The sequence below is a fragment of the Erigeron canadensis genome, chromosome 3 (assembly GCF_010389155.1).
Source record: "Erigeron canadensis isolate Cc75 chromosome 3, C_canadensis_v1, whole genome shotgun sequence".
Lineage (NCBI taxonomy): Eukaryota > Viridiplantae > Streptophyta > Magnoliopsida > Asterales > Asteraceae > Erigeron > Erigeron canadensis.
Window position 1 is genome coordinate 46,806,264 of NC_057763.1, and position 17,845 is coordinate 46,824,108.

Here is a 17,845-nt window from a genome sequence, read left to right on the forward strand (position 1 = left end):
GGATACTTTTGAACACCCATCTGTTTATGTAGGAGGAATGACATTAATACCTCTCATGTGCTACTCACATGGGAAACTTAACGATACTAACTAACGGTTCTGTTAGTGAGGGACCACCATTGCAACTGAAACATATCTCCATGGACCACGGTTGCTAAAAAATCAAGAGAGGGACTGTCGTTGCAAAAAGTGACAAACCACGGGGACCATTCTTGCATTTAACTCTTAGTTAAATAAAAAGAGAAAACAAAAAGTGTAGAGTATATAAATGTGGTCTTATTTTTTGTTGTTGAAAAAAAAGCCAACTTATGTTTTTTCTTATTGTTGAAAATATGTGAGGGTTTTTTCTAGGTGATATATATATAGATAATGATAATAATAATAAAGATTTTTTTTATTAAACGTCGGCCATTTTTTATTAAAAAAATATAGGATTAATAAGGAGAAAGTATTAGGCTAAAGGAGAGGAATTAGAGGTGTCAAGTGTACCCAACTCCCTCTTTTAGTTATATCATAGATTATTTTCATACATCAATCATACTATCAATTATTTCCACAAATTGGATCTGAAAACATCATGTATAAAAAATCGTTCAAATACTTGAGTAATGATAGAGTTTCCTAATTGATCCTTCTAACTATTTTCCAAGGGTTTTTGTTGAATAAACATAGAAAATGCCCAATTAGTAAATTCATCTTTCATCGGCCCTGAGAGCATAGGGTATGGTAAGTCTTTGCCGACCCCGGACATGAGGTGGCACACGAGTTGGCATTCGGTGCCGACCTATCTCCCATACCCCTCTATACGTTCGACGTTCTTGATTCGTGGTGAGGCATCAGTTTGCCGGACGTCGGCATCTAGTTTCTTTTGGGGTTTTTCATTAAAAAAAAATAAGAAACAATATCTTCTAAACATCCAACTCTATTCAAAAGTTCTTCCAGTAACATCATGATCAATGATAAAAAAAAAACTTAATAACTCACGGGTACCATTTCTTCAAGATCATCGATGATCTGCAAGATCATAGAGCTGAGTTCGAACGACTGATAATCAAAGGTGACGATGATGGGTGGAACATTAAATAGAAATTGATGACTTTTTTGATGAAAAAGATGACCCTTTTGCAAGAGAAGGGTGGTGCAGCCAGCTGGTTGTTAAGTTATTGATGATCAAGCAATTTATGCTTTGAATGTGGAGAGGTAGATGATGAGTGGTAATAAGAGTAGAGTACTGGCAGTGAGGTGTATATTGATTATTTGACATAAAAGGGGCTTTATGTTTATTTATAAAATTAAAAATTATAAATAACAAAGAATTAAAGAGTCCAATCAAATATATCGGAATATGAATGGATGATTTGTTGTATTCTTTCAATTAAAAATGTATTTTATATTAATAATATTGTTTTATTAATATATAAAATTAGTTAAAAATTATTTTGTTTGATTTATGAAGTAAATTAAAATTTTAAAAAATAATGTTTTGCGTTCTGCGTGGTTCTGCATCTATAACAGTTAAAAACTAATGAAATGATGAAAGCTGATGTGACAGTGAAGTGACGTTCTGTATGAATCTGTATAGAATACCCATACCTGATGCTCTGAGAATCTGAGATATAACATTTCGTATATCTAATGTTGAGGTTTGTTAAGTTTTGGTTTTTAAATATGATAACATAGGTGTATTTTCCTTTACTAGCTTGCACTCGTATAATGGGAGAAAAACGAAGCTTAAGTTTTGAGAATGAATAGTTGTAATTATTTACTCATTTGTTTCATGATTCGTTTAATCTATATGAAAATAAATTTTGTATGTACTCTTAAATGTAGAAATCAAAATCAAGGTATAAAAAAAAACCCAACTTTCTAATTTTCTTAAATCTGGATTTCAAGTATATAAGAATCATTCAACATAGAAAGTCATTTGAATGTTAATACGCCTAGAAGGTTTTTACAATTGATAAAATTCAATAGTTATTTTCTATTGAGAGTAAATATTTATATATTTCATTTCTAAATTTGAGACCTAATGTAACACGGAGTATTCATTATTATTTTAAGCAAACGAGAAAAAGGTACTCGTGCGTTGCGACGGTGATGAAATGGCGGCGGCGGGAACGGGTGGTGGTGAGCGGCGATGGTGGCCGCGGCGCCGGTAAATAGTAGAAGTTATTGATGTAATGTGACTATGATGTATGGTACATCATGCATTAGAATGTGTATTAGGAAAAAAGAAAAATGTGAAAAGTGTTAAAAATTAATTAAAGGTATTTTGGAAATAATGAAAAAATGTTTAATTTTTTAATCCAATATGCTTTATAAGAGATTATAGATAACTCAAAATATCAATAGGTTGGATAAAATGTTCTTTAGTTGTATACATTCTAACCCAAATTCTTGTGACCGACTTCAAATCTTTGGCCACCTAAAGCTTTCAAGATGTTAAACACAAAACCATTTTGAACATGGTTGTTTCCCGAATGTAAATGCTAATAAAATATGTTACAAAGTCGTTTTTCTCATATTAAAACCATTGGATCATACCAAGATTTCAAACTCTACTATTCTGTTGGGTATATAATAATGATAATAGAAGCAAAATCAAGACCTACCCACCAAAGACCGAAGAAATATGAGGTCAACTACAATCTTCATTATTCCTTCTTTTACCAAGAAATTATACCATATCTAATTATCAATGGAAATCAAAATCAAATGGCCAAATAAAACAAACAAAAATCTCAAAACCCCAATTCAATTAATTCTAGCTCTCTCAAGCATGAAAAACCTCAATATCATCATCATCTTTATACTCTCTGTATTGATCTTCCCATCTTTCTCTTTAGCCATTGATACCGTTACATCTTCTAATCCACTGACCATAAACCAAACTCTGGTGTCTAAGGGTGACGTTTTTGAGCTGGGCTTCATCAATCCAGCCGATAAAGGTAACTTATACGTAGCTATTTGGTACAAGAATGTCGAGCCAAGAGTATACGTTTGGGTAGCTAACAGAGACAACCCCATTACCTCATCAAATGGTACAATATTAACTATAGGAGAAAACGGCAACATAGTACTACTATCTAATAATGAAACAGGAGTAACCGGTGTTTGGTCATCCAACCAATCTGTTTCGGGTCCAAACACCGTGGCACAACTTCTTGACGATGGTAATTTCGTTTTACGACCCGAGAATAATGATGACCCCGAGAGTTATATTTGGCAAAGCTTTCATTATCCCACGGATACGCTTTTGCCGGGGATGAAACTTGGTTGGACCCGTGACGCGGGTGTGAACCGGTTTTTGCAATCATGGAAATCGGATAATGACCCGGGTAGTGGCGCGTATACATTCAAGATGAATATTGATGGTTTCCCAGAGATTTTTTTGTATAAAGAGGGAACGGAAGTAATGTATAGAAGTGGACCGTGGAATGGAAAAAGGTTTAGTGGAGTACCGGAGATGAAAACCGTGAGTGCGATTGAGTTCGAGTTTCAGAATAATTCGGATGAGATTACATACCAGTTTGAGTTGAAGGATAGGTCGGCTTTTTCAAGATTGGTTATGGAGTCTTCGGGTAAGCTTAAACGTTTAACGTGGCTTGAAACATCGCGCACATGGAGCGAATTCTGGTACGCTCCGCGTGACAGATGTGACGATTATAGAGAATGTGGGACTTTTGGCGTTTGTGATACAAACGCCAATTCGGTTTGTAAATGTATGAAGGGATTCCAACCAAAAGACCAAGAAGCTTGGGATCAACGAGACGGGAAGGCCGGGTGTGTCCGGACCTCCAAGCTGGATTGCGGGTCGGATGGATTTTTGGCTTTGAACAACATGAAATTGCCCGAGAGTAGCAGAGTGTTTGTTGATAAGACAATGGGTTTGAATGATTGTCGTGAGATTTGTAAGAGGAACTGTTCGTGTACTGCTTATGCTAATATGAATATTTCGGGTACTGGGTCGGGTTGTGTGATTTGGGCTGTGGATCTTTTGGATATGAGAGAGTACGCTGAATCTGAAGGAAGTGGACAAGATCTTTACGTTAGAGCTGCAAAATCTGATTCTGGTATGTTTTGCTAATCTCATTCTTTTGGGTATGTTTGACAAAAGTAACTGTAGTTGTTAGTTGTAAGTTGTAGCTTTTCATCAAAGCTGTTAGCATGAGCTATTATTTTTAGTGGTGTTTGACACGCTAGCTGTAGCTGTAATAAAATATAAAATAAATATAAAAAATATATTAAAATTTTTTTTTTCCGTATGTATATATAGATAAAATACTCAACTTAACTTGCATATATAAAAGAGAGTAAAAAATTTTTCATACCTGAACTTTGACATATATATAAATGACAGCGACATTCCATAACCATTATCAGTTTATGTACAATCTATACAAATTTTTGGTATATTAAACTATAAACTGGTTGAGTGAGAACATGTTAAATTTATATAACTATTATATGAAAAGTTTGGAGCTTTTGTTCAAACGTTAGTATCAACCACGTTTCATAAAAGAGCTTTGCACCGAGCTTAAAAGCTTAAAGCTTTTCCTATGAAACAAAGCTTTTTAAAATTTAAGAGTTTTTAGTTTAAAATGGAAAGCTAAAACTCCTAAAACGTTTTTGAAAAGCTTGTGTCAAACATAGCCTTTAAGTATATATCAGTGGCAATGTACTAATTAATACACATTAGCAACTTGTATTCTCATTAATGTGCGTTTTATATGCTTAGCTAAACATATCTAGGCCGGTCTTTCGCATCCGGTTGACCGGTTTAGAAAGTCGACTATTCATTATTGAGTTAGGATTTCACTATTTCACGGTCAGAGGGTTCATTTTATTTGAAAATAACATGTTAAAAAACAACAAAAAAAAAAAAGAAAAAGAAAAAGCCTAAAGCATATGTATAGCAAAATGGCCATTAATAATTTGATTGTCTCTTTATTAAACCATTAAAGCTAATATTAAGAAGGGTCGTTGGATTGACCAATGATACTGGCTCATCTGATTGAAGTATTTGTTTTATTTATAAGGTTATAAGTTATATCGTTTTTACATAAAATTCAAGAGGTAGGGGCTTTTGATATGAAATATATTTAAGCTTAAATGTAGAATTTTCATGTATTAATTATCAGTTAAAAACAAAAATCATTAAATTAATTAATTAAATTGAAAACGTATTAAGGTAATTATATTTGTCGGATATTATAGAAGAGATAACAAGGTTGATGGAAAAGTAAATATTGTACCTAATTAGATTAGATACTCAGATAATATCTAATGGATTTCTTTTGTAACTTTAAAATCATTTGTACTTTTTAAGTCCAATATAAATTAGATTCATCTTTTGAATTGACGAGTCTAAACGACTAAACCACACAAATCTGGTTAAAAATTAACCAAACTAACAGTTAATCCAGCAAAGTAAAAAGTCCTAAAAAGACAAATAAGCTCATTGATACTGCTAAGATCATGTGGCTAGGGAAAATTAAAAATACGAATTTGGACTTTGGAGAATAATAATGGAATTTTAATTATTATTTTTTTTATTGTTTTTTTAAAAAGAAGGAAATATGAACGTTTCAGAAGGAAACAAACCTTTTGTTCGTTGATGTTACGTTTACACTGTTCTTTATTGTATTATATTTCCATTCTTAGGAGGGATTGCAAAATTCTACTTTAGAATTCTAGAATATATATTTTATACTTTCACGATTATCATACATTAACAATACTCATTATGTTTTTTTTTTTTTTAAAAAAAGAAGCCATTCTTGAAAGCTATATTACTTTCAAAAGAGTCATCGTTTGAACGCTGACCAAACTCTTACGAGTGATTGTGACATCAAATTTCTATCAAATATATCTAGGCTTATTGAGTTGCAAATATCACAAGGTAAAATTTAACCCAAATGAAAACATCATGAAAAAGTTTTTCATACATGGGATCTTTAAACATTAAAATATTATATATATATATATATATTGAGTTTCGATTTTGACGTGTTAGAGGTAATTTTAACCAGAGATTTTCTGGACCTCCAACCCCTTCATCATGAAAAATTCTTTTGAGATGAGAACCCCAATACTCGAACCTGAGACTTTGGGTAAACTCACCTCTGGGGCCCACATAGTGGATTTAGAAGATACCTCTGGCTACTGGGTTTAAGGCAGTGGTTTATAAAATATTATATATGTTGGTTTTAGGTAAAATAAAACAAGTATTAAAGTAAACAAATAAAACAATAGGTATCCCTTCACTGAAAATCATCGTGCATCATGAAAATTATCGGACATCAATTGCTTCATGAATCTTCGTGCATCAATTTAAACATGATCTAAGGGTCAAAACCTTATTTTATTTGTTTTACTTTAATATTTGTTTTACAATACCCAAATCCTGTATATGTTTGATATTAAATACATGTTTGGGGCATATATAATATTTTGATTTGATGTTTATAAACGACATATATAAAATTCTTATCTATATATGTATATATATAAAAAAGAGGAATCCTTTTCAAATTTCAAATTATAATTTTAAACTTCCAAAAATATTACTTAATATAACTATAATAACATTAATGCAATAATTTACAATATATACTTTTCGATCTTTAAAATAACTACACTAGCTCTTTTAACATCAATGGCATTTACATTTATCACCATTACTGCCCCTACTACCTGTCGTCGCCGTCGCTGACAACACCACTCTGCGCCGCTATTACCATTTCCGCCGTAAAATCAACTGTGCGCATGTTACAACTAGATTGTAAACCATATTTAGGTGTTGATAAAATTTGGACCCCCCAATTTTACATGTAAAAGCGTTTAAGCAACTCATCTGTTTTCTCCGTGAATGGTTGCGTGATTCTTTTTTATTTCTATAACAAGATAAGCCATGGAAATAAAAGTTACATATCTGGTCCATAACGTTTCAACTTTTGTTACTTTTTCCAAATACTTTTCAAAAGTGTATTATTAACTTATAATCAAGTTATATCACAAATAATCTTGACCGTTTTTAGTAATAAATAACCATTTTTTGGACATATTCCACATTCTATAACAACAAAGCATGAATGTCGGTGGTGAGAGATAAGTTACTGTAGCGTCTACTGTAGCTCATGGCCATGGGAACCAATCATCTAATTGCCTTATAATATACATATGAAAAATATATTATTTTTTCCATAATATATCACATATTGCCTAATTATAAACAAAAATATACGATAGGATGCATCCATTTTATGTATGTATCACATTTTCCCTTTGAAAATCATATTCCATTCGATTAGCCGGGCTACTTAGAGATCGGGTGGTTGTCATAAATTAGCCGGCTCGTAACGTGGGTCGTAGGTAAACAATAATAACAATCTAATATTCCATTCGTCTCAATTTAAATGTCCACATTTGATTAATTGAGTTTTTCTTCTTTAACTAATTTGATCATAATTATTTTTGTTTGTATAATGTAATACCTAATGAAAGTTATATCAATGAAAAATACATTTAAAGCTCAATCATTAATATATTTTACATCAATTATAGTATAACACACTCGAAACAATTTATGGTCAAAATTGTGAAAAAAAGACTTCAAAATCAAAATAAAACATTTAAATTGAGACGTAATTACTTAAACTAGAACTATGAATAGAATTGTTATAATTGTCATCTGACTTGATGGATTTCCACCTAATCTGAATCGTGAATCGTGATATACAGAAATCACAATAAGAGAAGAATCAACAATTAGAATAAGTATTTCGCACAATAATTAGATGAACTTTATGATAAGTCATCATATTCACATTGGAAGCACATCCAAATACTAAGCACATCTTTCTGCTATCTTCATATTAAACATGCCACACAAGTTTCATAAAGTATATCTTTCTTGTAAACTATAATGATTCTAAATTTCTAATGATTTGATGTTAAAATGTTTTGAAGACTAATGACTACTCATTTTCATATATGTTGGGCCCATGTACCTTAACCATTTAAAGTTTCAAACAATGCCCGTGTACATTGGGCCCCATCATCCATGAACCCGCCTTTCAAAAATTCTTTCTTTGTGTACGAGTACAATAATTGAATAACCATGTGGTTAAATAGAGTTTGAAAAATGTTATTCCCTTATTTATCGTCAAGACTTAACTTAATAGAAACAACCATTTCTCAATAAAAAGATTAAAATGAAGCTACTTGTCATGATTAAAGGCAGAGTCAGGAAAGAATTTTTATAGGTTTTCAACCATGTTATGCACTTCTTATCCAAGAATCTATTTGTGACTGCTTTAGGTTGCCATATATATAAGACATTTTGCTGTGTTGAGTTGGTTTAAGAATAACTTGTGTAAAATTGAAATTTTGGAAGGAGGAAATGCTTTATAATGTAGTAGAGATATAACGACTACTTGCTTGTACGTTCTACGTATGTGGGAGCATTTTTTAACCAAAAATGCTTGCTTAAATTCAGGTTGTTGGATAGTTGTTGTGGACTTAACTATAGGCAACTAGAACTTAATTATGAAAGTCAACTTAATTAGACTCATACAATTCATGATCAGTATTAAATTTTTGAGTAGTTAAGTTTATGTACCATGAGTTTATTGTCATTCATGTTTGGACTAGCGACATGTACCTTTTCTTATACGAAATTGGCATCATTTCGTGAGACATGGACTAATAAGTACAGTAACAGTATGCGTACATTGGAACCTTAAACATTGATCGATATTTTTCTTTGAGACGTTAGATTATTTGATAGTTGAACGGATTCCTGATTTTAGCCTACATGTTTGGTACTTTTGCATTAATCAATATATGCTTTGCATTGCAGACCCGCCACCAGGTTCTTCTAAAAGTGGTTCAAGCAACAATGTTGCTAAAATCGTGGCCATTACAGTCGGTAGTTGTGCAGCTCTAATAATATTACTAATACTCTTTTACTTCAAGAGAAAGAAAATGCAACGCTTGAAGGGCTCCCAGATAGATAAAAGAGGTAATTATGACTTAATTACTTTAGTTCTTAATTAATAAATATTGTTAAAGTAACAGAGTAAAACCATTCGTATTTGTCATATACTCATAGCTCAAAACTATTTTTACCACGATTAATAATCTCAAAATTTTGATAAAAACTTTAGATTAGAACGATAGCTGGTAATTTGAATTGTTGATGTTAAATCAGATGGTGGCTATTACCGATATGTTCATGATGTATGTCTTTATGATCTACACTAGGTCCACATGAAAGAAGCCAAGATTTCTTGATGTATGAAGGAAATATAGCACTAAGCAAAAAAGATTATGCCGGTGAAACAACTCAAGAACTCGAATTACCTTCATTTGATTTTACGACATTAGCTAAAGCAACAAACTACTTCTCCGATACAAATAAACTCGGGCAAGGAGGATTTGGATGCGTTTATAAGGTAATATATCGTACTCTACAAACATTTAAATGATGATATTAGACATAGGGGTCTAGAAAATACAAGTCACATTATTAATTTTAATAATATCAGGGTATTTTAACGGAAGGCAAAGTTGTAGCTGTAAAGAGGCTCTCAAGAACTTCCGGCCAAGGAATTGAAGAACTAAGAAACGAGGTCATATTAATCGCAAAACTTCAACATAGAAACCTCGTTCGATTACTTGGTTGTTGTATCGAGGTGGAAGAAAAGTTGTTGGTTTATGAGTACATGGAAAACAAAAGTCTCAACGCGTTTCTTTTTGGTGAGTTTCTTCAGGGTTTTGGGTATTTTTCTTATGAATTAGCAAATTGGTTTCATTGTTAGCATTCAACATAATTCTTGAAATTTATTATAGATAAACAAAAAAGTGCACAACTTAATTGGAGAAAACGATTCAGTATTATATGTGGGATTGCTCGAGGGCTTCTTTATCTTCATGAAGATTCGAGGTTTAGAATCATTCATAGAGATCTTAAAGCAAGTAATATTTTGCTTGATAAAGATATGAACCCAAAAATATCTGATTTTGGTATGGCCCGAATTTTTGGGGGAGATCAAACCGAAGCAGAAACAAAGAAAGTGGTCGGAACACAGTAAGTACCATACCTTTGTACCTCAACATGATTTTTATATGTGGTACGGTTTTTTTCTAAACATCAATTTCTCTGCAGTGGTTATATGGCACCAGAATATGCAATGGATGGTCATTTCTCAATAAAATCAGACGTTTTCAGTTTCGGGGTTTTGGTTTTGGAGATAGTGACTGGTCAAAAGAATAGAGGCTTTTACTACGCAAGTAACCAACTTAACCTCCTCGGACATGTAAGTACTACCAGTGAGCGTTGCTTTAGGCTTTTGCACTATTGTTCTATGTACTGAAAACATTATTTTCCAGACATGGAGATTATGGAACGAAGGCAATCCTTTAGAATTACTCGATGCATCCATAGGGGCTGAATTTTCGACGGGTGAAGTATTGAGATGCATAGAAATAGGATTGTTATGTGTTCAAGAACATGCAGAAGACAGACCAAATATGTCAAAAGTGATGTTAATGTTGAGCAGCAACACTGAAGCCATGCCACAACCGAAGTATCCTGGCTTCTCTCTTGGAAGGAGACATTCGGAAGTAGGGTCATCCAGCAAACAAGATGAATCCTTGACGGTGAACGAGGCCACCCTCACTATACTAGACGGCAGGTAGCCAAAGCCATAGGTTCGCTATCATCTAACACCGATTGTACATCATATTCTTATCTTTCCTTGGAGTTATTTTTGTCCATCATTGTTCACTCAACAAAGGGAAATTTCAACAACCAGAGTGAATGTTTATACATGATTTTTGTCATACACATTAATTGAATTATTCAATTGTGTGCTTCTAAGCATTTTTCAAATTGTAGTCTTTATAAACAGATAATCTTGTATATATACTTTGTGTGATTTTGATATTAATACACCACCAATTGGTAATTTACTGTTTAAGTGGGGAAGTACGTATTAGTGTTAATGGGCTATGATTTTTCATAATGGATACTTATTTTGCTATTATGTTTTGGGATTTACCATTTATTAGATTGGACAATAACAAGATGGCAAATGCCAAAAAAAGGAATTAATGTCATGAACTATTGAATTTATTATTATTTTCGAAATCAATATTCGTGTATTTTATTATTAAATATAAATATGATCATACAATGTTTAGTTACAAAAAATATGAAAAAAATGTATTATTTCAATATTCAAATATTACATTTTTTTTACTTGTGTTTTTTAATTATTTACCAATTTCTTTATTCATATATCTTTATATATTACTTTACAAGGTTTTTATTACATAATTTTAGAATTCATTTTATTTCGTGTATATTTTTTCCGAACATTTGGTTGGTATGCGACATTGGGAAACCTCACCGTAGGATGGTAAAACCTTGCACGTATCCTCGACAACGAGCTCGATGTTGACCATGAGCCGTTACAAGTATTCAGAAAAAAAAACCCTAAGGTTTGTCATCTCTAAAGATCGAAGTCAAGACTTTGGGTATAATCGAGAGTGCTTCTGACCAGCTGAGTTGAGCTGATCTTCATTGGCAATACGTGTATTTGACACGAATATAAATCCAATTTTAATAGGAAAAGTTCCTCTATTAATACACTTCAAAAACAAGAACATAATATAGAAAAAGAAAATATTGAATAATATCATTTCATGGTTCTCGAATGTTATATGGATTGAGGCTTTTTTATTCAAATAAATATATATGAGAAGTATTTCTGCTTAAATGGATGCAATCTCATTAAAGTACTCGTGTCCGATTTCAAATTTTTCCCGATCACCAAAAGATTTCAAGATGATTAAACATAAAATCGCTTTGAACATGGTTGTTTCCGAATGTGAAACTATTAAAATATGCTAAACTATTGGATCTTACCATATTATGTTGGGTATTTAACTATAGAAACAAAATCAAAGACCTGCCCACAAAAGACCAAAGAATTATGAGGTGATTTACAATCTTCATCATTCCTTAATTCTTTTACCAAGAAATTATATTATATTCGATCATGAGTAAATCAATGGAAACCAAAAATAAGACAAACCAATTAAATAAAAACAATCTAAAACAAAATTCTCCAACCGCAATGGAAGTCTAGCTAGCTAGCTCTCTTGAAGATGAAGTACATCATCCTTTTTATACTCTCTGTATTGATCTTCCCATCATTCTCGTTAGCCGTTAATGATACCGTTACATCTTCTAATCCACTGACCATAAACCAAACTCTGGTGTCTAAGGGTGACGTTTTTGAGCTGGGCTTCATCAATCCAGCCGATAAAGGTAACTTATACGTAGCTATTTCGTACAAGAATGTCGAGCCAAGAGTATACGTTTGGATAGCTAACAGAGACAACCCCATTACCTCATCAAATGGTACAATATTAACTATAGGAGAACGGCAACATAGTACTACTATCTAATAATGAAACAGGAGTAACCGGTGTTTGGTCATCCAACCAATCTGTTTCGGGTCCAAACACCGTGGCACAACTTCTTGACAATGGTAATTTCGTTTTACGACCCGAGGATAATGATGACCCCGAGAGTTATATATGGCAAGGCTTTCATCATCTCACGGATACGCAATTGCCAGGAATGAAGCTTGGTTGGACGCATGAAGAGGGTGTGAGCCAGATTTGCAATCATGGAAATCGGATACTGATCCGGGTAGGGGTGCGTATACACTCAAGATGGAAGTTCATGGTTTCCCGCAGATCTTTTTGTATAAAGAGGCAAGGGATATAATCTATAGAACTGGGCCGTGGAATGGAATCAAGTTTAATGGAGCACCCGAGATGAAAACCATGAGTGCTATTCAGTTTCAGAATAATTCGGACGGGATTACTTATCAGTTTGAGTTGAATGATCCGTCGATGATTTCACGAATGGTTATGGCTCCTTCGGGCACGCTTAGCTGTTTACTGTGGGTTGACATATCTCGCACGTGGAGCGTCTTCTGGAACTCTCCACATGACAGATGTGACACTTATGCAGAATGTGGTGCTTTTGGCGTTTGTGATGCAAACGCCAATCCTCTTTGTAAATGCTTGAAAGGATTCCGACCAAAAGACCAAAAGGCGTGGGATCAACGAGATGGGAAGGACGGATGTGTCCGGACCTCCAAGTTGGATTACGGGTTTTGGATTGAGTGTCGTGAGATGTGCAAAAGGAATTGTTCGTGTACTGCTTATGCTAATATGGATGTTACGGGTACTGGGTCGGGTTGTGTGATTTGGGCCGTGGATCTTTTGGATATGAGAGAAGGATATGGACAAGATCTTTATATTAGACCTGCAAAATCTGATTCTGGTAACCTGTTTTGCTAATTACCTCAATCTTATAAAATTTTCGTAGAATACCAATGTTACATCTATCAATGAATTTTTAAATGTCTTATTATGAATTCTTTTTATCTTAAGTTTGACCATATGTGTTTGCATTGCAGACACATCAGGTTCTTCTACAAGTGGTTCAAGCAACAATGTTGCTAGAATTGTGGCCATTACATTTTGTAGTTGTGCAGCTCTAATAATATTACTACTAGTCTATTATTACTGCAAGCGGAAGAAAACGCAACGTTTGAAGAGCTCCACGATAGATAAAAGAGGTAATTAACTTTGACTCAATTATAAGTAGTATCGACAAAGTAAACGAGTAAAACCAATTATTGGTGATAAATTAGATGGTGGTTATTACTTAGGGGAGTCATGTATCTACAACAGATTTTGACCATCTACAACAAATTTACATATTATACTACATGGTGTACAACTGTATAAAACATGTATTATTGTAGATGTGCAAATAATGGTGTAGATTTATCACTCCCATATTACTTCTTACTGCTATGTTTATGAAGTACTATGCCTTTATAATCTAAATTATTAGGTCCACATGAAAGAAGCCAAGATTTCTTGATGATGAAAGAAGGAAATATAGGACTAAGCAAAAGGGATTATGCTGGTGAAACAACTGATCAAGAATTTGATTTTACGACATTAGCTAAAGCAACAAACTACTTCTCCAATGCAAATAAACTCGGGCAAGGAGGGTTTGGATGCGTTTATAAGGTAATTAGATATCATCATATGCTACAGACATATAAAACATGATACTCCTATTAGATATAGGGGTCAAGAAAGCACAAGTGACATTGTTAATTTTACAAATATCAATCAGGGTATGTTAATGGAAGGCAAAGTTGCAGCTGTAAAAAAGCTCTCAAAAACTTCCGGCCAAGGAATGGAAGAGCTTAGAAATGAGGTCATGTTGATCGCAAAACTTCAGCATAGAAACCTCGTTCAGTTACTTGGTTATTGCATTGAGGACGAAGAAAAGTTGTTGGTTTATGAGTACATGGAAAACAAAAGTCTGAATGCGATTCCTTTTGGTGAGTTTGTTCAGTTGTTGGTTTTGGGGATTTTTCCTATATATATATGAATTTGCAAATTGGTTTCATAGTTGGCATTTAACATAATTTCTCTAAATTTTACTGTACTATATATATAGATAAACAAAAAAGCGCACAACTTAATTGGCAAAAGCGATTCAATATTATATGTGGGATTGCTCGGGGGCTTCTTTATCTTCATCAAGATTCGAGGTATAGAATCATTCATAGAGATCTTAAAGCAAGTAATATTTTGCTTGACAAAGAATTGAACCCGAAGATATCTGATTTTGGTATGGCTCGGATAATGTTGGGAGATCAAACCGAAGCAGATACAAGGAGAGTGGTCGGAACACAGTAAGTATCATATATACCTTAATTTGTACCGGCCTCAACATGAATTGGTTTTTTTCCTAAACATTAATTAATTTCTCTGCAGTGGTTATATGGCACCAGAATATGCAATGGATGGCCTTTTTCTCAATAAAATCAGACGTTTTTAGTTTTGGGGTTTTGGTTCTGGAGATGGTGACTGGTCAAAAGAATAGACGCTTCTACTACGCAAGTCACCAACTTAACCTCCTCGGACATGTAAGTACTACCAGTACCTGTTTGCTACTCGTATTTTTTTTTTAGACTATTGTTTTATGTACTGAAAATTAAACAATATTTTCCAGACCTGGAGATTATGGAACGAAGGCAACCCTTTAGAATTACTCGATGTGTCCATAGGGGATGAATTTTCCAAGGATGAAGTATTGAGATGCATACAGATAGGATTGTTATGTGTTCAAAAACGTAAGCAAGATCGACCAAATATGTCGAAAGTGACGTTGATGTTGGATAGTAACACTAAAGCGACCATGCCACAACCGAAATATCCTGGGGACTCTCATTTGGAAGAAGGGTCATCTAGCAAACAAGATGAATCCATGAGTGTGAACCAGGTCACCATCAGTACTAGACGGCAGGTAGCCAATTAAAGCGATAGCTAGGTTAATTAATAATTAGCTACCATTTGCTACCGATTTTTGTACATCGGATTTTCACCTTTTCTTTCAGTTGTTTTTGCCCGTCATTAATGTTCTCTCAACTTGCGATGCATGTCATGCGACCATAGCTAATGCTTATAGAATGATTTTGTCTTTCACAATTTTCAAATGATTTCTTCTAAGCATTTTTTGAAGCTAGCCATTACACTGAATTGTTAAGTTTAGAAATATGTGTAGAAAAGAAATGAGAGGGGTTGAAAAGAAAATAGAAGGGAAGGAAGAGTTATTTTATTACATTTTTTAGTTACATGAAAAATTAAGGAAAAAGAGAAGTGTTATGAATTAATTAATGTGGCTATCCACATTCTAAAACTCCCCATATATTTATGTTCATCATCATGTATGTTGAAGTATCATATCAATGAAATGATCATCTATTCTCTCCATTGTTCATTTTGTTGTTGTTATACTTTGTTATTAGGTCTTTGTTTTATAACATGTTATCAGCACGAGACTTTATTATTATCGGTAAAATATGGATTTGTCTTATGGGTGTAGGGGCAAGAATTGAGCAAAAATACGTATCACTCGACACAGTCAAAATTCATTGCTCAGAAGGTAATCTTTTCTTATTGATCCTAATTATTTGATATGGATTCATACTCAAATCAGTTAAATTATATAAAAGTGTTTATATGATTTAAAGGCTAACTTGTATCTATCATGTATAACTAAAATCACAAGAAAAATTATGGAAATATGTTTAGTAATACTGATAAATTTATTTTGATGCATTATACGATTGGCAGAATTTTTTTTTTATTAAAACCTAAGAAAATAAGTGTTGAGCAAATAGATTTTACTCAAAAAAATGGATTGTCATATTGTCCCTTTGTCTTTCAATTTATGAGATCTTTTGAATGTCCTGATGTATATATTTTAATTTAGGAGAATAAATCTTTAAAGATTTTAATTTAGGCGGTGCATAATTGTTCGTTGCCTACACATATACTTTAATATTTTTATAAATCGATAAGGTAGATCTATAGTTAAGCAAATATAAAAAGAGGGGATGGTTTGCCGCCTGATCGGATCCTTACGCCTTTTTACGTTTCGTATGGTAATTTTTCTATCATCGATCCTTGCGGTAGTTACAATAATATTATATAGAAAAAGGTATGTTTTCTTTTCCACCAACAATTTATAAAATTAAATTGGTATAAAACTAATTTCTTTGTTTGATAATAAAACGTATTCATGATGGATGTTATAATAACATGTTTTATCTTGAAACTCTATCTTCGATTCGTGTATATTTGGCGGAATTATAGCTTATTTCTAAAGGCTAGATAGTTTATCGATTAATCATTACTTATATTCGTGTATATTGAGGTTTTGTTGATTTTATAATTAGACTCTTTTCTGCTATGTAATTACTAACCACCATTCACATTGTTACGAATCATGAATTCATGGAGACTGACTATATATTAAATTTCTAGTATTGTAATTTGCAATGCTATGAATCATTAATTTATGGAGATTGGCGATATAACGTCTTTTTGCATCATGATTTCATTCTGTTGTAGATTTATGTGGCTATATATGTAATCTAGTCTGTTTATAAATTAATTTATTGGCTGGATTAATGACTTTGATTTTGTATATTGTGATATTTGGGGTACGTGTGTGATTTTTTCAAAATAAAGAATTTAATTACAACAAGTTTTTGTTTGGTTCATTATACATGTTAATTTAGATGATTTAACTTGGCGAGAGACTACAGTTTTTGACCAACATAATATAGTAAAGATGATATAAGTCGGTTAATGGAAATGGACTATCAATTGAGGTCTTTAGTCTGGTTGGTATTTTTTTCAACTTTTGTATTTCATATTATTGTCATCTTTGATTATTATTTTGATCACTTAATCTATTTATATAAGATTTTTTTTAAGTTTTATTAAATAGTATTTGAGGATTAGTGTGTAACCTATATCTGCTAGAGTTAATATGCTATCAAAATTAAACTTACTATGACTCTACTTGATAGTCGTATATTATGAAATTATAAATGCTATTGAGGATATCTTTCGATTCTGAAACTTGGTAATTTGTTGATCTGTACGTGCATGATATATAAATTTATGGAATATATGATGCTTGACATATATTATCTTAATATAAGGAATGATTGATTGTTTTACATGCTAAAATCGATATAGGACAAATAAATTAAAGTTTTAGAAATGCCTATTATCATTCTCATGAAATATTTTAAGTGTGATTATTGTATTTCTACGGCATAATTCTTGGAAATGTATTTGATAATTGATAAAGTAAATGTATGAGCATATACTGGGCAATTTGTTTATATGCCCATCTATTTTGCTCATTGGTTAA

General features: G+C 32.6%; 1 protein-coding gene and 1 pseudogene across 1 annotated transcript; both read left to right on the plus strand.

Annotated features, from left to right (window-relative positions):
- Nucleotides 1-2,486: 2,486 nt before the first annotated feature.
- On the plus strand, nt 2,487-10,985 carry LOC122591257 (receptor-like serine/threonine-protein kinase SD1-8). The gene is made up of 7 exons (XM_043763495.1): nt 2,487-4,073; nt 8,864-9,025; nt 9,268-9,458; nt 9,552-9,762; nt 9,856-10,093; nt 10,172-10,322; nt 10,396-10,985. Exons 1-7 carry the CDS (start codon nt 2,699-2,701, stop codon nt 10,702-10,704), a joined length of 2,637 nt encoding a protein of 878 aa, XP_043619430.1. The 5' UTR covers nt 2,487-2,698; the 3' UTR covers nt 10,705-10,985.
- A 1,192-nt stretch (nt 10,986-12,177) lies between these two features.
- Nucleotides 12,178-15,433, plus strand: LOC122592257 (annotated as a pseudogene).
- The last annotated feature ends 2,412 nt before the right edge of the window (nt 15,434-17,845 follow it).